The sequence below is a fragment of the Saccostrea echinata genome, unplaced genomic scaffold (genome assembly GCF_033153115.1).
Source record: "Saccostrea echinata isolate AGI-Se365-2 ecotype Australia unplaced genomic scaffold, CSIRO_AGI_Sech_v1 ptg000004l, whole genome shotgun sequence".
Classification (NCBI taxonomy): Eukaryota; Metazoa; Mollusca; class Bivalvia; order Ostreida; family Ostreidae; genus Saccostrea; species Saccostrea echinata.
The window spans coordinates 1,706,541-1,730,431 of record NW_026889753.1 but is presented as its reverse complement, the minus strand read 5'-3'; the positions used below and the strand labels follow the sequence as shown (position 1 = coordinate 1,730,431).

General features: G+C 32.7%; 3 protein-coding genes across 3 annotated transcripts in view; 2 read left to right on the top strand and 1 right to left on the bottom strand.

Moving 5' to 3' along the window:
* Positions 1-1,830, top strand: part of LOC133178983 (E3 ubiquitin-protein ligase UBR4-like) — a 50,802-nt gene extending 48,972 nt beyond the window's left edge. The window contains exon 107 of the mRNA XM_061313650.1: positions 355-1,830. Within this exon, the coding sequence (XP_061169634.1) occupies positions 355-419 (65 nt within the window). The 3' untranslated portion in view covers positions 420-1,830. The remainder of the gene's footprint in view (positions 1-354) is intronic.
* A 1,918-nt stretch (positions 1,831-3,748) lies between these two features.
* Positions 3,749-23,219, bottom strand: LOC133178968 (cytosolic phospholipase A2-like). Its single transcript, XM_061313626.1, has 17 exons — positions 23,170-23,219; positions 22,644-22,700; positions 21,765-21,789; positions 20,903-20,984; positions 19,908-20,054; positions 18,088-18,203; positions 17,944-17,981; positions 15,742-15,874; positions 14,517-14,653; positions 14,107-14,329; positions 12,901-13,015; positions 12,568-12,705; positions 10,714-10,827; positions 10,221-10,565; positions 9,744-9,922; positions 8,466-8,652; positions 3,749-7,339 (listed from the first exon to the last, which is right to left on the bottom strand). The coding sequence occupies exons 2-17, from the start codon at positions 22,673-22,675 to the stop codon at positions 7,023-7,025; spliced, it is 2,328 nt and encodes a 775-aa protein (XP_061169610.1). The 5' UTR covers positions 22,676-22,700; positions 23,170-23,219; the 3' UTR covers positions 3,749-7,022.
* The window catches only part of LOC133178969 (prostaglandin G/H synthase 2-like), a 30,325-nt gene continuing 20,752 nt past the window's right edge, over positions 14,319-23,891 (top strand). The window contains exon 1 of the mRNA XM_061313629.1: positions 14,319-14,349. The gene's annotated coding sequence lies outside the window, so the exon portion shown is untranslated. The remainder of the gene's footprint in view (positions 14,350-23,891) is intronic.

Sequence of the window (23,891 nt, the reverse complement as noted above, 5' to 3'; positions counted from 1 at the left end):
GTCACAAGATTTACACATGTGAAGTATGAAAGCCCTAGCACCAATTGTTCAAAAGTTATGGCCAAGGTTAAAGTTGTGTAAAATTTTGCATAACTGGGTCAAACTCCAAGGTCAAGGTCAAAAGGTCAAATATGGTGGTACCTAAAGAAAGGTCTTGTCACAAGGAATACACATGTGAAATATGAAAGCCATAGCTCTAACCAATCAAAAGTTATGGACAATGTTAAAGTTTTTGCAGACAGACAGACAGACAGACGGACGGACAGGACAAAAACTATATACCCCCGAATCTTCGATACGGGGGCATAAAAATGCAGCTTGAATAAGTGTTAAATGATAAAAATCTTTTTTCAGGGCTTCTGGAGGAAATACCTGACCCAGATTCCTACTTAAACAACTTGTTTGCATCATTGCCATAGTACAGTGTAATGACATGCTTTTGTGTGTGCTTTTTCTGTGAATTCTTTTGGACAATTTATCAGTCAGTATAGATTCTTTATGATGCAGAATTGGATATTTATACTTAATAATCCATGTAGAACACTTGTATACAATTTACTTTGCAATTGGAAGCTATGGTATTTAAGCTTTTGGAAAATATTGTTAAAGTTCATAAATAGAGATATGAAATTATTACAATTGCAGTGATATTGTTTTGGATTTTTTTTTGGTAAGCTTTGTTGATTTTGCAGGAAAATTGATACCTATTTCTAGCTTTGCTGATAATATAGTTCAAAAAGACACTATACTGTATGTATCAATTCTTTTTTTATGACGAGAAATATTTCTGTGTTTATGTTTATAGTATAAATAATATGAAGATGAAAAATATAGTTAGGTCTCTTTTCCCTCAAAAATTGTCTGTTCTAGATTTTGAACTTGCATGTTTATGTGTTTCAAAGGACCTAGCTTTTTACATCACTGAAGTTTGGAAATTTGTTTCTGATAATTTGATTTTTGCAAATGTGATAATAAATATTAAAGCCTCACTTATTTAGTAGTATAAATTGTAATTAAACAAATTTCTCTCATGTCTGAATTAAAATTCATTTATTACATCCTTGGGGAAAAAAGACCATATACATGTATATTTCTGTTTATTGTGAGGTAGAAATGAAAAAAAATGAAGGGGGGGGATTCAGGACTTTTTTTAATTTGTCAAACCATTTTGATATGGAGTGGTTTATTGTCTAAAAAGAAAAGTTTAAAGGTTTAGTTTGATGTTAACATACAGGGTGTCCCAGAATATATGATACCGTTTCAAGATTCTGTAAAACCTTATGTAATGAATATTGCATTACAACAAATGACGTTTTATCTGTGTAATGATAATGTCTAGACGTAGCACAAAATTCCTTAACATGAGACAACAGTGCCTGTCTCGGTAGTAACTTCTGGATTTTCATCAGAGGTAAACCTTTTATATATGTTAGGGATTCTGGTTTGAGTTTAGCAGTAGTAACCTAAGACTAGGATTGATAATTACAGTTTCAAATGAGGGTAGCTAGCTCATTTTGATTGAAATTGCAGTTTTTTGCAAAAGGTTGATTTAAATTTGTTACATTGCAATTTCACAAGTGTAAGAATTTTTGGGAATATTTTGTTGCTAAAAAATCGTACTTATTTAAATATTTTAGAGACATATATCAAGGAAATTGGCCAAGGGATGTGTTTGTGGCAGGTATTTCAAATGGTATCATATATTTTGGGACACCCTGTATATTTAAAGGGATTTTGTTTATGGCAGTTTTATGCTTTTTGCAACAATGCACAGGAAATATGCTTCTTCATGTGTGCTGTATTCAAAGAATAAATATTGTACTGGTGTGATTTCAAGTTCTTTTTTCTTTAAAAAAAAGGAAACTTTTTAATGCTACATATTATGTTTTATAGTGTTGCCTGCAAAGTAGAAATTGCATCTGTTTGTGTCACATTTTACCATGATTCGTATAGATTATAGGTTTGACATTTGGGGATTTGCAGATCATAAGAATTTTTGCCAAAACTATCAAAATCATGCAAACTTAGAAATCTATATGCTTCTGGACATCTTGGAGGCAAACTATCAGGGTAAGCAATGAAATTCATGACCCCAGGATCAAGGGATGTAAGATGAGACTATATAAGTTTGACATGTATTGAAAATGAACTATTGTACAACTTTGATTAAAGCTCTTTAAAATGGATATCCAGAAGGCAAACTATTTGCATGATTATACAAAAGATGAGATAGCAGTGTACCAAAATATTTAATACATCTAGGGGTTCAGGCCCTTGGTTGTGCTAAGTCAGTCAGTCTTTGAAAATCTTTACTTGTAGATATCTAGCTAGCAAGTTGTTTTCATGATTATAATAATCAGCTAGTCTTCTACCAGCAGTGTGAAATTTATGTTGGCTGGAACCAGGTTTGGGACCCATGATGGGGCTTATTTTGACATACTATAGATGCACTTTTTTCTCATGAGGGATTGATTTACGCTATGTACGCAGTCACAAAAATTCAATGAAAATTTGTCACAGTGTACTTAATGTAACCTGAAGTCTCTGATGAGACTGTAGCTCTACAGGTTTATATTTATAACAAAGAAAGAGAAAAGTAGCACTTGGACTTGAAACTTTGCAACAGCAATAAATAGAATACAGATCCTTGGTTTTGTCAAGATTTATTGCAATCAGACTAAAAATGTAGGAGGAGTAGCCTCTTGAAAGTTTACATAAATTTCTATTTTTGGTAACCATGTCAACCTGATTAATCAAAATCAAAAACCGATAAATGCAACTATGTATCTCATTGTAGTCTACTTGCATGTCAAGTTATAATAAATTCAGACCAAACTGTAGGAGAAATAGTGTTTTGAAAGTATTTCACAGAAATTTTTATTTTAGTAACCATGGCAACTCTGCACATCAAAATCAAAAACCGATATATAGTCTACTTGTGTGCTAAGTTATTCTGAAATCAGACCAAAACTGTAGGAGGAGTAGCATTTTGAAAGTATCTCAAAGAAACTTCTATTTTCAGCAACCAGGGCAACACTGTTCATCGAAATCAAAAGCCAATGTACACACTTATGTATTTTAGTGTAGTATACTTGTGTGCCAAATTATATTGAAATTAGACCAAAACTGTAGGAGGAGTAGCATTTTGAAAGTATTTCAAAGAACTTTCAATTTCAGCAACTAAGGCAACACTGTTCATCAAAATCAAAAACCAATACAATGAAATATGTATCTGTAGTCAACTACATGAATTGTGTATATTGAAATTGGACCAAAACTGTAGGAGGAAATTGTTTACAGACAGCTAGATGGATGGATGACAGACACCTTACTATCACATAAGCTCTTCTGGTCTCTGAATAGATGGCTAGCTGCTCATTTATGTAAAGAGCTTGCTTGATAGATGTCCATGAGGAAAGAAGAAAATTTTCAAGAGGGTACTGTATTTTGAAAATATGTGACTGAAATTCATTTTTTCTCCACTTTTTCTTTCCTATAGATGTCATATACCAAAATTGGTTGAAAATGGTTTAGCTATTTCAAAGAAGCAGAAAACGTTTAAAAGTTTATGGAAGCCTTATGGACAAGAATAAAAAGGAAATATGTCACCTAAGTGACTCAGATGACATGCAAAAAAGTAACAGTGTTTATGCAGATTTTATTAACTTTTTCACACCACATAAAATCATGTGAAATGTGTTTAATTTATAAGACATAAATTTCAAAAGAAAAATAAAACAAGCCAAAATGAACACACAAACTATTTTGGTTTTATTAATACTTATTATTCTTAATTCACTAACAACAAACTGTCCATGTAATACTTTAATCAGTTGGTTTAAAGATGATATTAAACAAAAAACACAAGTTTGAACAACGTAGATCTAAAACAATGACCGACTCATTAAAACTGAATTTCAATTACTTGTATTTGGGAAAGGACAAGGTATGACAATGGCCAAATTTGGCCCTGTATATGATATAAAAATAAAAATAAAAACAGTTAAAATTGTGATTTTTTGCAATTAAAATATTTAAATGATGCTTGTTTTAAAACCAGCACTTATTTTGATTCAATGCATATATGGAAATTCTGGTGGAATTTTGTCCAATTTGAGATAATTTTTACTTCAGGAAACAGAACACAAGCTTGCCTATCTGAAATTTTCACACACAAAATGCATCAGACACTATTGAGTGAAATATATAAATTTGATAGATAGGCAATCTTGTACTCTGTGTTTTCTGAAGCAAAATGTGCATTAATTAAAATTGATGACAATTTTCATAAAAATGAGAAAACTCAGATATGGACACATTTTTGTGACCTTCCTATAACCTCTGTGTATCCTTTCACTTAGATTCAAAACTCATTCTGTAACAGAGATGATGACAGGTTTTTGAAAATAAAACATTGTTTTCAAAGGCACCCAAAACCAGGGGCAAAAAAGGGATCTTATCCTATCTAGTCCTTTGTGGCCATGGTTAGTATTTTGAAAAATTTTAGAGGGGTCAATTACAAGATAAATGGAATTAATGAAAAATGAATCTTTCTTTCTTTGACTCAGTTTGACTAGACTTGGTAAAAAAGTTTTTGATGGGTGTGAGAAATTTGGTGTAAATTCTAGCAATATCAATTTTGTCTCTACTTTACAATGAGTTTGACAATCTATGATCAGGGGTGGATCCAGGAATTGAAGTTGGGGGGGGGGGCAAAAAGTAGGCAGGGGTCTGGGGGCCGCCTTGAGGCTCCCAGTGGGTCCAGGGCAAAGCCCTGGTGGGGGGCCAGGGGGGCGAAGCCCCCGGAAGCTCCTGGATTTTAGAGATTTTGTAAGGTAAAAAAGAGGTCTACCGAGTAGATATTTTTACATTTTCTCGACGAAACTATGATTTACGTTAACTTTGACGGGTGCGCCCCCCCCCCCCCCTTAAATCCGCCACTGATGATTTGATGAATTAAAATATAGGTAATCAGAGATTACAGAGCTCACCTCAACAAATGTTGTCTTTAAGTAAGGCAAAGTCCCACACTAAACTAATAATCTAGGAGTGTGCATCCCTAGATGCAACATTTATGCAATTTTGGTCTGATAGGGCTTGCAGTTACTTGGGAATAGACTTATCTGAAAACTTAAAACTACATGTAGTCACTCATCCAGAAAATTTAAGTCAAATCCAGCATCTGAAGCAAGTTTTGAGATTGTTGGTCCCTTGATGCATCATCCATGCAAGTTTGGTCAATACAGGGTTTATAGTTACTTGGAAATGACATCTGCTCCAAAAACTTTAACCTGGTTACTCATCCAGAAAATATAGGTCAGATCCAGCATCCAAAGCAAGTCCAGTAGTGTACATCCTTAGATGTATCATCCATGCAAGTTTGGTCAATATAGGGTTTATAGATACTTGGAAATGACATCTGCTCCAAAAACTTTAACCTGGTCACTCATCCGGAAAATATAGGTCAGATTCAGCATCCGAAGCAAGTCCAGTAGTGTGCATCCTTAGATGTATCATCCATGCAAGTTTGGTCAATATAGGGCTTTTAGTTACTTGGAAATGAAATCTGCTCCAAAAACTTTAACCTGGTCACTCATCCGGAAAATACAGGTCAGATCCAGCATCCGAAGCAAGTCCAGTAGTGTGCATCCTTAGATGTATCATCCATGCAAGTTTGGTCAATATAGGGCTTATAGTTTCTTGGAAATGAGACCTGCTCCAAAAACTTTAACCTGCTCCAAAAACATTAATCTGGTCATTCTTTAGCTGAAATTGCAGCATCTGAAACCTTGACTGGTACAATGAAACACACTAGAAGCATCCTCCATGCATCTCTGACTAATATAGGCCATAGAAGTACTTGAAAAGAAAACTGTTCCCAAAACCTTAACCTGGGACGCCGACGCCGGGGGTATTACATAAGCTCCCCCAACTTCGTTGAGGTGAGCTAAAAATGTTGATTTTTGATTATCATGACAAATGAGAGGGTTGCCTGAAAAAAAAAATACATACACAAATCATAAACAGCAGCTAGAAAATTAATGTGGTAAACAATTTTTGAGGTTGAGGTAAATTACTCTAAAATTTTGTTAAAGAAACCATGCAGGACTGGCTTGCCCATTTTACAGTTTCAAATATCTCTTTTGGTACTTTTTGGAATTGGAACATTTTAAAAGTATGCTAAATATTTTACTCAAAAATTAAATTATTGAATCTGTTATTTAGCTTGATATTATATGGACAATTATCATAATGGATTTAATATAAATTGACTAAAAATTCTGACAAGAGCTTGGCAATTTTCTACATGCATGGCAAACCAAAATTTACAATAAAACTACACTTGTAAGGAAAAGTAATTGAATTTCGGTATCTTGTGTAATTGAATTTCGGTATCTTGAATATCGATATCTCGAATACCATGGATTTTTTGAAGTGATCGAGTTGGAAGTCCCAATCACTTATTTACCTTCAACATCTCAAATCCTCAGATATTTTGAAGTTTTTTTCTAGGTCCCATTGAATTCAAGATAATGATGTTTGACTGTACTTTCTTTGAGTAAACTTTTTCAACAATTTGTTCAATAACTAATTAAAATATGAGATTATAATATGACCAAGATAAATACAGTTATGAAATACAAAATGGCACTAAAAAATTGAACACTCACCATATACATATATGTACCTGTACATTTAGTATACTTAGTAAATTTTGCATCAACATTTTTGCAAGGAAGTACCAACTTAACTTACAAACAAGTATAAAAATTGATATTACATGGATAAAGGTCTCTGGTAAAATCAAATATTCACACATTCATCTTGAGATAAAATTCAAAACACATCACAATCAAGCTAATGATGCAAACATTTAAAAACACATGATCAATAAATAGTCTTTCATGAAAGAAAAAAAAAAGATCTGTTGCTCAATAATTTAAGGAAATTAGCATACAAAACACTACTTAAATACAATTCAGCCATTCATTTTAAAATGCTTAACCGGTTAATAAGGTGTGTTAATCCTCATCAATTGACTCTAGATAGCTCTTCAAATTCAGTGAATTTTGTCTTGACACTGATAAATTTCTAATGTCTCCTAGTTTGATTGGACATTTGATGTCCTGGTAATGTTTCTGCCGTCTCTGAACACAAAACTTGATTTTTTCTAGAATGAGGTCCCTAAACAACAAGGTGTTGTACTCTGTAAGTTTAGTCAATCTCTCAAAGGATTTTTTGGGATATTTGAAGTTAAATGTGGAGTATGGCTGCTGGGGATCATCAAAAATGTCAAAATCTGCGAATTCCTTCTCCTCATCTGTAGTGCGCTGAACACCTGAAGACAGAAATTTAAACATTAATACGGTACAAGTACTTTTTTTTCTCCACACGGTATTAATTCATGCTATGTATGTGGTCACCAATTTTCATGAAATTTTCCTGAAAATTCGTCCTAGTGTACTTAAAGTACATTTATGGCACATAGTAGCAATCTAAGAAATTCGTGTAATTTTCTCAATCTCCCTTGCAGAGTTGTCGTTCGTTTCTCTCTCAGACACCTCTGCGATGGGCTCACGTCAAGATTTTTGACATAACGTAAAAAACATGAGATTCCAAGGATTATTTCAAATTAAACTAATAGTTCTAGATATACTTAGTAAATATCTACCTTAAAAGAGAAACATCAGCGCAGGCATTTTTAAAATTGTAATGAATTTAAACAAAAGCACTATTTCTCATGCTTATCACTGTGATATACGCGAGCCAATGACAGAGGTGAATGTATGAGCCGATGGTAGAGAGTGTAATTTTCTACCCACTATTAAACTGAAATTGTGTTTCCACAGAATTTTGACCCCCTGGAAAAATGAAGTTCACAGTATTCAGAACATTATTTTGATGATTTCTGACAATATATATGTTTAGCACAGATAATCCCAGATTCTTCAAGTATTAAAAAGATGAGTTTACAGAACACAATGCTTCAACAGTAACAAAGTAAAATTTGACCTTGACATACATATATATGGCATTGACCAATGAAGCTTTAGCCTTAAAGATGACAAATATGAAGTCTTCATTTACTTCAAAGTTATAGCAAGATTAACAATAAGAAATGTACACCCTTCAAGTTTTACTTTTTTTTCTCTCCTTCAAACTACCACCAGCAATATTCAAGACTGCTTGATAAGAAACCTATATGAAAGTAAGATAAAATCTTCAAAGAATTGACGGATGGTCAGGTTTAACAATTATTATTTAATTCATTCTACAGATTGTTAATTACAGATTATATACCAGCTAGTATATACGGTATATAAATAACAAAAAGAACAAATTTGGAATGGGTTCTAGTAACCTCCAGTTTCTGCGTTCAATTTTGTTGATACAAATGCAAGAAATAAACATTATGACAAGATACTGCAGCTAATACTGTGATACTTTTTTTCAAATTTAATTACCTGGCTTAATCTCATCTCTGAATTTGATGTTGGCCAGCACAAAGTGTAGGACCACTGGACACTTGGGATCCTGTGGGTCCTCAAACACATAACATTCCTTACGACCCTCCACATCAACAATTTTGGGATCTATTTTTGGAAACGGCACTTTGTTCAGATTAGCCCACTGCTGAGCTAACATGATTTCCTGAAATTTGTTATAGTCAAAATGTATATATATAATATGTATATATAATGACAAATCAATATCAGACACATGTTCCTGTCAGATGGAATTAATATACCAACAATGTTCAACTACACATGGTCTAATGACAATTGAAAAAAAGGATAAATAAGGTAAAACTGGGGGAATTTTCAAAATTTCACTGTTAAAACAATTCTACATGGCCAGTGAAGTATAGCACTACAAAACTGGTACAGTAAAACTCGTTTAGTACAAACTATTGCAAATTCACGGATATAGCGAAATTTTCTTGGATCCCCAGCTATATAAAGTTATCAAATTCCTTATATGGATATAATGAATTACAGATATAGCGAAGTAATTTTACGGGTCCAGTGACTTCGTTTTAACCGAGTTTTACTCTTTTTAAATACTGGGTATTTGTCACTTTTTGTCTAAATATACAATACATATGGTTTACAATGGTATAATTTATGTGTTAGATCACACATCTCATAAGATACATGTACAAATGTCTGATATGTATAGGCAGATAAATAATTCCACAAATGCCATCTTTAATATAGAGTTGAGCCTTGGCAATTCAGGTGTCAATTATCCAGACAATTCAGCTTCCAGACAAAATTTGTCTGGAACAGAATTTACATTAATATCTACCAATTTTCATTATTCTGAATGCTTTATTAATCCGGACACGTCATTAATCCGGACAATTTTCTTGGCAACACAAGCATCTGGATTAACAAGGCTACACTGTATATATATATAAATACAATTGAACTTTGGTATCTTAAACACCGATATCTCCAATACCATGGATATATTGAAGTGATTTAGAAGTCCCAACCCACTTATTCTTTAGGTATTTTACCCTCAATATCTCAAATCTCCAGATGTCTAAAAGTTTTTTCTGGGTCCCATCAAGTTCAAGGTAATAAGGTTTGACTGTACTCAAGTATAAATGACAGCAACCATCTGCCATATTTTTTATAATGTTAAATTAATAACAGTAGTCCTTATCTATAAAATTAAGTTAATTGAAATATCATGAAACTTAAAATTTATATGTCTAATTAGTTTAATAATGTTACCTTAAATGGCAAAGCTGTGTCACTGGGCCTTGCACTGAAATCAAATGATAGAATCAAGTCCACCTCCCTCTGGGGCCTAAGGACAAGGGAGTAGGGGGAATTGAAGGTAAGACCCCCATCAACAACGTACAGCTTCTTTATTGTTGTGGGATACAACTCAAAGATCTTTGAAAATGGATCTGAAATACAGATTAAGAGAAATAATAAGTAAAAGCCAAGACTGAACAAAAACTTTGTTTCAGAAAAATATATAACACAATATTTTAGTACATTGAACCCTGTTTTTTTGTTTTAGCATAACCCTGAACATGGCTATAAAGTGCATGTATAAATGAGCTTTCATTTCAAGGTTAGTTTTAACATAGTTAAGAGCTAGAATTAAGAAGTTTACTTATGTCTTGTCTACCTAATCTACACACAATGCAAGAAATGAGAAGTAAAGAAAACCAGTGGAGAACACTGTATATATAGACTTACTTGCACCACTGAATGATGCATCAAGCTCATCAAATGAGGGACTGCTGGTGGGCTCAGCAAATGGTGAGAAAGGGTAGCAATTGGACATGGACAACCCCCTCATAAAGCTGTGAACCTTGGCTGCTCGGCCCTCGATGGATTTCAGTACACGGGTGCTCTGGTACAGGTTTTTAAACATGTCCTTCCAGAAGGAGGGTTTACTTGAGGTCTTCTTTTTGCTGATTTTCAAGGCTTTTTTTGGTTTTGTTTTGTGTTTTTTCTGTGATTCTGAATCCTCGCTGTCTGATTCACTTGAGTCGCTGTCTTCATCTGACTGGGTGGACAGATCTTGTAGTAGTTCTTTTTCTAATGTACAAAAAAGAAAAAAAGAAGCTTTTATTTATATTTTCTTTTTACACACAATAAAACATTATTTCTATACAAACATTTTAATTTTTGTTGCAGAAGATAAACCAATTTTCCTTGATTAATAAGAAATGTTGGATCCACCTACCCATTTCCTTCCTCTCCTGCTCTGTGTCCTCTGCTATGTCTTGTTCACACGTGACTTTTTTGTCGTCCCTCAACAACCTGGATATCTGTATACAGAAAGCACTCCCCCACACACCTGTATAGAACAGACAAGAGGGTCGTGCACTTTAATGGTCACCTGAGTATTACCTTCCAACTTATTTAAAAAGAGTTAGTTCCCTTTGTCCTGTTGAGTACCCTTTTTCAGACCTGTTTACCCATATTGTTGTCTTTCAGTATTTTTTTACATTGTATTAGATTTGTCAGTGAGATTTGGCATTTCCCCATAAGATTTCACTTTTCATCTATTGTACATATATTACTAGAGAACAACTTTCTGAATACCAAAAATATACATGGTCTAATAACAAAAGATAGTACCTTGATTTCTTTCGAGGGGTTTCTGTCATTTTTAAACCGCCACGTTTTGGCAACCTGACATCACTCAGTGTTAGAAAATTTTCTCTTTTTTAGCAATTAAAAAGCGTAAAACTGAGACATCATAACGACAACTAGCTGCTAAAATCCAAATGAAAGGATTTTCCAATTTCCGTATTTTCATCATAGCAAAACGTGAGACATATTTTGGACTCAAAATCCATACAAAATACGGCAAAATCGTAAGAGTAAACAGGTCTGCTTTTTGTAAAAATTTCACAGGCTCCCATGTAATGGGTTATGATGAACAAAATTTTAATCTACAAGGCTATAATATGCTTGCCTGTTAAGTTGATATTCTTTGAGAAGATTGCTAAAAATTTTACTCTGTAATGTTACATTAATTTTGAACCCCATCCCTGCCGCACAGACCATGGTTTGATCAATATTAATAAGCACTACACAAGGACGCCTGCATCTAAATTTGACAAAATGTACAAAACTTTGTGGAAGTTTTGGTTGAAAAATGACCCAGTGGTTATAGAGAAAAAGTAAACAATGTGAACATTAGATTATGCATCAAGACAGACACAGATAGCAATAGGTCACCTTGACTTAGATGATCATAAAAGACCAGTCAACATTCTAAACGCTGTCTACATACCGTAAAGATACATAAATTAGCACACTCAAAAATTTAGCACAACCTTCCTCATCAGCTGACTAGCATAATCATAAATTTGTGCATTTGGAACAAAGTTTTTTTATGCGTTTGTTTATTAGTGTGTACTTGAATTAGCTGACAAGAAGCAGTGCAAAAGTTGCTAAAATATGTTTACTGGTACTGCTATAATAAGTACAGTTACCAGAAAGTACACAGTCCTTATGAAATATAAATATACATTATATACAGGATCTCCCATGATTTGTAGTTGGATATGATTTTTATCCAACGAGTTGTGTGTTTTTTTATCCCCGAGCCTTGGCGAGGGGATAAAAACACACAAGTTGGATAAAAGTCATATCCAACTACAAATCATGGGAGATTCTTTTTATCCCATGTTTAATACTTCACAACCAATGTTTTACATTGTTTTATATAGGACTCCACTTTATTTTACTTCATAACTCTAACGCAAAAACCATTGTGACATCACAACTGCACTTAACTGTGGGTTATGAAAAAAATATCCAATGAGTCATATCCACGGGATAAAGGGGTAAACATGGGATAAATACAGTTAAACTTCATTATCTCGAATGCCAATATCTTCAATACTAGGGATATATAATGTCAAAGTAGCTCTGCAGTCTAAACCACTTTTTCTTTGTGTTTTACCCTGGTTATCTTGAATCATTGGATATGTCTCAATTTAATCTTGGTCCTGTTGAGTTAGGGATAATGAGGTTTTACTGTATATGTATTTGCTTCACTAAGAAGACTACTAAGCTTAGTTACCCATGAGGAAATGGAGAGGGGGCTCTTCATACTGTTTGACTAACTGCCCCATGAAGAACTTGCTCCCAAACAGCTGACTTTTCATAAATGTTCCATACTTAGGTAGACCAATTTCATACGGAGTAAATTCCATCCATTCTACAAGACAAAATTAATTCTTTAATAACAAATATCATTTACCTATTAAGTACAATTACTGTAAATTAACTATTACTGGTTATGATATATTATCAATTTAAGCTGTTCTATTTATTGTTAATGAACCAGTATGTTCCTTATGCAGAAGATGAAATTATAATTTCTATTTATAATAATAACTGGAAAGTTTAATACCATGAAAGACTTCAGCAGACACATTCTTTTTAACATGGAGGCAGGTATACAAAGGCAAAGGAACATCAGCTTTCTTCAAGATGTTCTGCTGATCTGTCAACTTGGAATCAAGTCTCTGTCAGATAAAAACCAAAAACTACTGCCAAACTAAACTCTTTATCAGACCCTTCTCACATTAATGCATAAAAATATATATTTCAAGCAAATGAAACCAGTCTTTAATTCTCAAGAAGCAATCCTACACATGCTCTTCATCATATTGATATATGTATATAGTGCAAAATAATATAAACACAATGACCATGACCCTAGAATCTTCTCATTCTGTCACACTTGAAACAAAAAGGGATGGATAGAAGGAGAAATTGACATACAAATATTACTAATGTTATATTCACCCCCCCCCCCTCCTTTCTGCCTTTAAATGTTTGGGGGCATAACATTCTTAGTAGTCATTAAAAGAAATAAAGATTGCCTTCTGACACCCTGCAAGTGTGGTAACCAATACACCACATAAAGAATTAATGATAGACCTATACCTGAAACTGAATGGTTAATTTTTAATACAAAAACTTTGTCAAACCTACAAGTATACTTTTTATTTCTTCATACACTACACCCTATGTTCTCATGTGTCAATGATTAGAAGTAAAATGCATTATAATTATTCTATTCAGTTGTACCAACAGATCCTTCACAGTGTCTGAGGTTATAATTGACACGCTACTTAATAAAATTACATTTAAAAAGAAATTGTAAATGACACATCTTCTTAAATAAGCAAACAAATTTTTTATCATACTATAACAAGAAGACTATCAGTTACACTGCTTTATAAAAATTTCTGCAGATCAAGTATTTCTAAACTATATGCAATATGAAAAAATACTGTTTTTTTTTTTTTATTTAGGTGCAACAACAGATGTTAAAGTATCAAGTTGCATTAATCAATCAACATTTTACAACTTTTAAAATACTGCATGATTGTCAGTGAATAACTAACTAAGAGATACATTTAATTCTATAATAGAGATTCTAAAATAACCAAAAAATGAATCTAGCTTATAAATACTTTAAAGTGCTCCATTATGAAAGGTGATCCAGAATCAAGGAAGAGTTGAAATAAGACTAGGGACAGGTAACAGTTTTCTAACACTTAAAGATAAATGCAACCATTACAACTAACAAGTGTGTGCAAAACCTTACGTTTTTGAGGATTGTGTCTCCTACTAAGCAGCCAAAGAAGTCTGTGAAACTGACCGGTTGACCCTGTCTTCGTTTCTGTACAATCCTGGAGACGTAGGTATACAGACTCTGTGGTTTTAGAAGCCAGAAAGGACTGTGTTCAATGTTCCTCCCTAGTTCTTCCTGAAGTTCCCCCGGGGTTTTCTTTGGCCAGTCTGGATGAGAGTATAATTGGGACAGATACCTGGAAAAAAACACCTTAAAGTAAGTACTTCACACATATGAACTGAGGCTTATCAATCTGGTACAAAGTACTATTATCCCCCCCCCCCCCCCCCAAAAAAAAGAATTGTCACACTTAATGAATTAAAAATTTGTTATATAGCGTGAATTAAAGTGCTTAGCTATTTTTGTAATTCCCTGTATATTACCATGCTGATCCTGAGAGTCCTCCTGCGTAAGTACACATGTCTAGTATGTGACTGTCCACCAGAGCCGTAAATACCCCACTGTAGGCCGTCATGGCTCGGAATCCCCCACCAGACCCTATCACACCTATATTAGGAACCTACAATTAGAGTATCAGGGGAATGGGTCATATATTCTGTCAAAAGTTTACTGTGCTCTGTTCATATGTTCAGTAGATTACATCTCCATATATCCATCCTTCTTTTAATACACCAGCTCTAAGATACACATGAGGTTGAGGAGACAAAAAGCCAAAAATAAGTTTTCCTTTCAGCAGTAGTTTTTAATATTGGGAAATGAAATGATGGCAGAATCAGGTGGTAACAGTGAAGTATTAAATACAGAGTGAATTTGCTGTTCCACCTTTCCTCAAATGTTTTTTCACAATTTTTTTTTCTGCTTTTCTGCAATTTTTTAAAAGTAACTTTTCAGTTAGCCAAGTAATATCTGTTGCACCCTGTTTACCACAGGGTGGTGAGACAGCTAGGATTTAACCTGGAAAAGTCTTCAAAATGTAAAAGGTCATTAAATCAATACAACAAGCACTTGGTAAAAACACCGAAAACATCACTAAACATGCAGCCTGTCTAAAAATGAAAAGCAGTCTTGTTTGATCTTAAATACATGTATTTACATGTTGGTGCAACTGCTGCTGCAAGGACATATCCAATTGATTTTATAAATTGACAACTGTCTTTCTGATGGAAACATGTGACAACTGTCTCTGTTGGAATGTAACCCCATGTGAATAAATTTGCAGAAAAGCAATATATCAAGTACTTGTGGAAAAGCATACTAGAGGTTTTGAAAAAATTGTGTAAGAGCAGGATCGCTAGTGAATCACTTAATTCAAAACCTGCTAAATATCAAATATAAAACAAGACCAAAATTATAATAGTGCTTCATTTTGTGGGTTGATTTTTATTTTTGCTAAATACTTTGGAATCATCATTTTTCGTGGGGGACCAATGTTTGTGGATCCCCCTTACCTAAGAATTTATATTCCCATGAATGTTTATTTTGTAAATCATATTGATTCATTGAATCTACAGTATAAATGAATAACCAAAGAAATTACGTCCCCACGAACATGTAAAATTTTGCTTGCCCACAAACACTGACCCCCCCCCCCCCCCCCCCCCCCGAATTAATGATTCCATAGTATAGATGATTGCCACTGTCTCTTACATCTCTTTCTTTTGTTGGTGCATCATCACCTAAGATTTTCTTCATAGCTTCAAAAACTTTCTTTCTTCTCCTTTCTACAAATGCTCTCTCTTCACTGCAGAGTGTTAAACTAAACCTAAGTTGGGGCTCACATCTAATGGAAAAAAAGTATTTGTCAGCAAGTGAATGTTATTTATATATAAGTACATTCATAGCAATCAATAGATTCACAATGAAGACTTTGAAATAAAAGATGTTCATTCATAAATCCTTATTTTTTTTTTTCAAAGGTACAATTTTAAATTAGTAAATTTATCTCATGAAAATAATTGATTGAAATATGGGATATAAATCTCTTGCTTGTTTAACAGGGCATGCAGTCTAAGCCACTAAATAGTTGAATTCAATCAGATTTAGATACTGTCAAATTGACAAGATAATTAGCAGATATAAATTTAAATCTCTATCTGAAGGAGAGAAAAAATGTAGGGGTCATGAAAAGATTAATTAGTTTGCTGCAATACAAAGAGGTCTTAGGTTTGTATAGCCTATATGTTATATTTGCTTATTAAGAATGACAGAGATTTTTTATTGACAGTTTCCCTTCTTAGTTTGTAAAGAACTAAGCATGCATGACTGGTTTTGGTTCTAATAATTTAATGCAACATCGGGAATAGAAAATCAGAAGTTCTCTCAAAAGAATATTTTTACTCATTTGACTGGAACACCACAAATTTAACAGATAAAGTTTTTAAAATTGATGGTAAAAAGACATTTTATAGTAATTTTCCAACTAGAAAATAAAAATTGCATGTCTCAAAACCAAAAAAAAAATTCAAACATAATAAACACCAGGACATACTAATGCTCACTAAATAAGCACATTTATTATATACCCAACTGTTTGTCACTCAGTTTTACTGTTGAATTTATGCAATCACGTGACGGTGTGATCCGACGTTCCGGATCACCACACTGTGGTTTTCTGAATCCGTATCACCCCTCTCTGAAACTGATGACGTAGTACACAGATAAATGACGTTTTTATTCTCGCGCATCAAAAAGTTCCTTGACAAAATGGTTTGTTTATAATGTTTAAAAGTTATGCAATTGATCCAAAAAGTTTTCTTTTATTATATTTTGCTAGTTGTAAAGGGGGTATATAATAAATTTATCATTATAACAGTAACTTGATCCGAAGAGCCGTATCACGTCTCGTTGACAGGCGCGGATCATCAGATCAAACTCGACGCTTCGCGTCTCGTTTGATCTGATGATCCGCGCCTGTCAACTTGACGTGATACGACTCTTCGGATCAAGTTACTGTTATAATAATATATATGTATCTCGTGAGGCTAAAGATGGCCATGGTGTCTGTATTAAAACAGACATGTATATTTTCAAAAACAAAGGAAATTTTTATTGACTTAGTGCTTGGTTTTCAAGTGACTGAACACTTCGACAAGTTTTAAATTGATAAATGCATCCCTAGTTTTAGGTCCCAATGCTTCCTTATCATTCCATTTTCTTTATAAATCTTGCATGTATACTCAAAAGTCAGACAAAATATTTATTTTACATTTTTTTAAAAAAGAATTTAGCCATGGAATACTATTAGTTATCAAGGTTCAATCAAGGATGTATGGGAATTTACCCCGAGTTTTATTCCATACACTCTGAGGCCATAGGCGTAAATCCCCATACACCCTTAACTGGACTTGGATAACAAATTTATTTCGTATGTAACCAAATAAATTCTTTCTAAGCCCAAGTCCGGTCACTGGTGTTTCAAACAAGATTTACTATGTGCTACAAGAGCTTAAGATATATGAGACAATGTATGCAAACAAGGCATGCTTAAATTTTTGAAGACTAATATCCTGAAAAATTAGTATTAATGATTTTCACTGCATCTTTACAAAATAACAATAGGGTATGTTATACATGTTATCTAGATATTAAATCAACTGATCTTAAATGACTCATATGCAAAATATAACTGTGCAATGTTTTAACACTGCAAAATCAAATGAAGTTTGAATTACAGACATCATAATCCTAATATCAACCTCAGACTTTGTTTGCCTATATATGTATGAATATTTGAATTAGGCTTAAAAAATAAACGTTGTGCAATCAAAAGCAAATACTAAGTATAATTTCTTCTAGTGCCTGATTTATATGTACATTTCAATGAAAAGAACATTATAACAATATACCTACCCATGGTGTGCCCACATTTCAATTATAACTTCTGAGGTCTAAAAAAAAAAAAAACCCAAAGTATATATAATGTTGAAATCACTTCATTTTACAATTATGAATTTACATGTATATCAATTTATCTGTTCATTATATTGACCTCACCTCGTTAAACTTAAGAGTGTGTGTTTCTTTAGAATATGGAAGAGCATCTAGTGTGATCTTTTGGGGCTGTCCTAGCATTTCATCATAGGTGTAATTAGCATCCATTAACGTTACCTCTACAAAAAGGAACAAAAAATCCAGAAAACTAAACAATGTAAGCACCCAAAAATTGCTTCAAATTAGAATAAAACACAATGGAAAATCATATGACTTAATATAGAAATGGCTTGACCATAACATAAAGTTGACAAAATAGGGAATCCTTTGTTTATCATTTGAAAATTCACTCTAGATCGAAAATTTAATTAACAACTCATAATTTACATAAATGTCAAAGATATGACCTTCAGACAGTCTTAAATTGTATAATTATTTCAGAATCAAACAACTCTAACTTGGACAAACAGAAGCAGGGCTGTTTTATTTTTCATTAGCTCTAATAGCAATATACAGTCAAACCTCGTTATCTTGAACTCGATGGGAACGAGAAAGAACTTCGAGATATCTGAGGATTCAAGAAATTGAGGGTAAAATACTTAAAGAATAAGTAGTTGGGACTTCCAAATCACTTAGACATATTCATGGTATTCGAGATATCAGTTTTCGAGATATCGAAGTTCCACTGTATGTGTGAAAAGAAAAATATTACGACATCAAGTGCTAAAAGTATTTATTATCTGCAGCCAGATCTTCTTTCCTGTTTCAAATGTACCACTTATAATTATGAATTCACTGTGCTGTGCAATTCTTAAGTAAACAAAAGTCATCTACAAATTATCACTTAAAAGCTAATCTACATCTTTATGAAGTCATTTGATTCCCAATATCTGACCACATTTCTTCATTATCTTTTGACAACAATCCCATATATAAGAGATTTAGGAGAGCGTAATCACCTCTCCACAGTCAATATTGCTTTTTCCCAACCAGGAAGCTTATATAAAGTAAGGAAAAACAACTTCACATTAGGTTCCTGATCTCTTTTTAAAATAAACCTTACCCTATTTGTAAATTATGTGCATTTTGGAACATTTTGAGAAGAATTAAAAGATCTCATTATACAACCAAGCATGCTGTATCTAGTGAAGAATAGAAGAGAGTTCTGTTAAGACGTATAAGCTGCCTTTTCCACAAATCTCTGGGGACTGATTGAAATCTGTCACACACATCAACAATTGAAGCAATTTACTAAGACCTGAAAAAATGAGGGTTTAATTGCTTTTCTAAAGTCTAAAAAATCATATTCATCTTTTTTTGGAAAAATACTTTAGAGACCTTTAATTTATAGTTCAACTTGCAAAAATAACTTGATATTTGAAGATTTTGTCCTCAATTTATATCATTTGTGAAACTTTGCATCCCTTTAGTTAGACTAAGCCTTCCTTAATTGGCCTGGGGTCATTATATGAACAACACCAGTAATTTTAGTTCAGTAGGATGCTTGTAAGTTTTAAATACCACTTCAGAATCAAAGGTTAAATTAATGAAGAGGGAAAACCCTCTTAAATCCCCCATCCCTTTACTTTCCACCTTAAAGACTGTGGTATTTTAACAAACTTATACCAAAGAATACTTTTTTCTGAAAGTGCAAACGGTTAGAATAAAGGAGTGAACGTGAGATACTAGAGACAGATGAGTTGGCTACATACTTAGATCATAAAAACTCACTCAAGGCTTAAGGTGGCATTACCCAAGAGACTCAAGGACGTCTTAAATGAACTTTTAGGTCCTGCTTTCAAGGCTTTACTATTCAGTATATTATTGGGATCAAATACTCAATAGCTCATGTACAAGTACCATACACATACTGGATTTCTTACCGACTTCTGTGGGTATTTTAGGGTTGAGGTAAAACTTAAATGTTTCGTTCCACTCCGGGTTTGTGTTGTTGTCTATTGTACACGTTCTTTGGTAACAGTTTGGGGCACCTTGCACCATGAGCACCACATAAGGATCAGGGGTATCCACTGAAATATACACAAAGGAGTTTGATTCCATCTTCTAATGTGAAAGCTATAATCTTTTACTTCCAAAATAAGCCCTGTTTATATCTAAAAGATAACATTACTCTGGGGTTTTTGGATTTTTTTCTATTAAATCTTAAAAATTTTATTCCAAGACCACTATTCAATATTATATGACATTTTTTATGTGGTGCTTTTTTTTTTTCAAGTGAAGGACTGGAGGCAAATGAAACTTGTTAACTTATTAGAGTTGCCAATACTCACTTTTATAATGTTTATGCAAAGAAAAAAAGTAAAAACTGTCAATTTCAACTGAAATTAATTAATTTAAATGGTTTCAAAATGTATCGTTAATTTTGTATTAAAAAAGTATGTTTTCATTTGGTTCTTATTAGGTAGGCAATGATATAGGTATAGTTTAAATTGTATTCTGTATACACTCTAATTACATTACAATTGTTACTCTGGCAGAAGTGTACAGAATGACATTTGCTCTTTCAAATTGCATGGACTAGAATTCTGGGAAGTAATTTTTGTTCCTTTATAGAGGGATCATGTTTCAAAACACATAATAATAAGTGAATAAATAAAGTAATAAATACTTCCATTATATAAACATAAATCATGATAATAGATTTTTCTGATGTCAATTCTTATGAAAATATAATCACACCACTTTGTAAAATTCCAGAAATAAATATGAATGATTCGTTTGAGTATGGGAATAGATACATATAAATAAGCCAATCCTGGTATGAGTAATCAAATGTCAGTCCATTCACTAAGGGACTTTAATTTAACTTCTCTATTCATGTGATAGTATTTCGCAATAAGTACTTGGATTGACTTACACATGTCCTGATAGTAGCCCTTTGTAATATTATTTCCACATAGTACACGGACATATAGTACGGCACATGGATCATGAGTCACCTAAAAAAATAAAACAAATGTCCTAGAAAAAAATCTCAGCAATTACTAGACACATGCATGTAATTGCATGTCTACTAAAAAGAAATCCATTAAATACAATATAGTCTAAAGAATTCATGATGAAATGAAAAAATAATCAAAATGGGTATTTGCTACAGAAATAAAATTTATGCAAAAGCCGTAGACTATTTTTTGAGAAAAAGCAACTGGGGAAGACATGCTGTGGCCTGAAAAAAATTCTTTTTAAAACATGAAGGAAAATCCTTTTAGTTGCTATTCAAAGTATGTTTGTCAAAGAAAGAATTATTAGCTAGAGGAGTTGCTTGTATTTGCAAATATTTTCTATTATGCAACTCTATTTGAACAAAATGTATTTATTACTAGATAAATGCGGTTTGTGACATGACCAAAAATTCATTCTGAGGTCATTAAGTGGTTAACACCAATTCAAAGTAGCATCTTATATGAATGATAAGTTTGACAATTTTTTCTTATATCATTGAGTTTAAAAAAAAATAAAACACCATATGAGCTTATAATAATAACTGACAAATATTTGTTACAAGTAAGTTGCAAACATAAATAGAAGTAATAAAGTTATCATTTATTAAAACATTTACCAGGATATAGATATGGGTTCATGATCAAATCTGCATTTGGTCACATGATCAACACTGTGTACTGATACATGGTTAAAAATGATACTTTATTTCCTAAAGATGTAGGAAAGAAGTTATTACAAGGAAGAACTAAACAGTAAAACTCAAATGCAGTGCTCACCTCAAATATCTGGAATGGGTCAAATCTGGAATAAAAAGACACATCATCATTGATAGACATAAAAAAAATACGGTGCACAAACCAAGAAATGAAAATATTCTTCTTTAATGTCTAATAGTCTGACACTGTTTTCAAAACTACATGTGCATGTGATGTGTATTCTGTCTAGACCTGCATGTGTCAAAGAAAACAAATATAGAAACAGTTCCAGTGGGGAAAGTTTGAGCCAAGATAAAACATTATCATAGTCATGATGTTATTGTAAACAAACATAATTTATGAGAAAATCGGTAATAAGATTTAGCAAATTATCATGATTAATGGATAGAGATCACTTTTGCTTCAAAACAATGAAAGAATTCTACAAAATAACAAAAATATGTTTTGAATATAGTGAGTTTATTCATTCATGAGGCAGTGAGTTCCATGGAATGGCTTTTAAAGAAAGATATCATGTATATGTAAAGATGACAACTTGTAACTTAAGATACATGTATTACCTAATTTTTGTGCAATTTACATTTTAATGAAACACTAACAAAGAATCTATTTTAACTACCATTTTAAACATATATTTATTATGAAGACCAAACAGGAAGAATTTGAATCCTATTTTAATTAGCAACTAATTTTTGGAGCAAAGAAAAACTAACTATATTATATGTATAGAGACTTCTTCATACAGCTAAGCTGATGTGGCTTATATTACCTCTGTCCTACTTTACATCTCTAATGTATAAGATTTCCCACATGCTCCCTTTAAATTTCCAGGAAGTTTAAAGTAATTAACCAACATGCACTACCAGTAGTTAGTAAAAGAGACTTTTTTTTTAAATTATAGTTCCTTCTTGCATAAAATTTGATATATGCATTACTTACGTATTGTTGTTCATCTTGAGGTTAGAGGACATGAGCTTCAAAGAAGACTCTTTTTATCTACAATGTCATAAAATCCTTGAATTAAACTATGTAACTCACTTACACTGACCATTTCAGTATTTATTGTTATATAGTTAAAATGTCCTACACTGTAAGGAAATGTTTACACAGCAACAAATTACCAACAAACTTCATTGGCTATATGATCTTATCTGAATTTAAGTAATAAATATTTTTGTCTGTGTTTAAATGAGGTGCCATTTCATTCATGATATCTTGTAGAATCATTTCTGCCAGAGTAGGCTTGAACAATGGACAGATATAAGATTTTTTTTTCTCTTTGATAGTAAGTTTTTTTTTTCTTGGTGAACATGAAGTTAAATTTTCACAAATTGACTTGAAAAATTCCTTTGACAAAAACCCTCAGCAATTACATTAAGCTACTCTCAAAATTTAACACCTATTTTAATTCTACTGCTTATGGAAAAAGATTTTTAAATTTTGAATGCATTTCTGTTTATCTTACCTGTCTGAAAATTGTTCCAATGTCTTCAAAAGAGTACAGTTGTCTATGCTGGAGTTCCCAGTCTCATACAAAATTGTTCCAGTGCCTTCAAAGGAGTATATAGTGATCACTCTTTGCTAGAATTCCCAGTCTAATATAAAATCTTTAATTGATTTGTTCGGCTTTGTTGAAAGAGCTATACAAGGAGATTGTTGTAACACATTCAATGACATTCACGATTTCTCCCCTGTATATGTAATATACGTATACTCCCACAAAGTTAAAAGTATTCCCTCAGGATAGATTTTGGAATTTCCAGCAAATATCCTATATAATATGACATCTGTATAAATTCACTGTAGCAACAAACACACTACGTATGCAGTAAACAGACCTACTTAACAAGGACAATCAATTATTAACAAGACAGAGTTAATTACTAGTAGTCCTTTGTTAAAGAAGCTTTAATATCAACTTTTTCTTGGAATTCCTTCAAGCATCAAATGTCTCTTGTATGAATTAAGCAGTCAAATTAACACACACAAAAAAGCTACCCTATCTGCAGTGCTGTATGTATACATATGGAAAAGATACATTTATATATACATTGCTAGATATGGTTCAGAGAACATTTTAAAAAAGATGAAATTTTCTAATTCAAAGAAAAAGGATGGAATTATATAAATGTATATATATTCGTGTTTAGGGGGAAACAGTACCTAACCCATTTACTGACATTTTAA

Excerpts from the sequence above, each read along its gene's own strand:
- LOC133178968 (XM_061313626.1), bottom strand. The coding sequence starts at position 22,675 with ATGTCCTCTAACCTCAAGATGAACAACAATAC. Across the intron at positions 17,982-18,087 it reads ACACTCTTAAGTTTAACGAG|ACCTCAGAAGTTATAATTGA; the intron begins GTGAGGTCAATA and ends TTTTTTTTTTAG. Across the intron at positions 10,828-12,567 it reads CCCTCTCCATTTCCTCATGG|GTGTGTGGGGGAGTGCTTTC; the intron begins GTAACTAAGCTT and ends TGTTCTATACAG.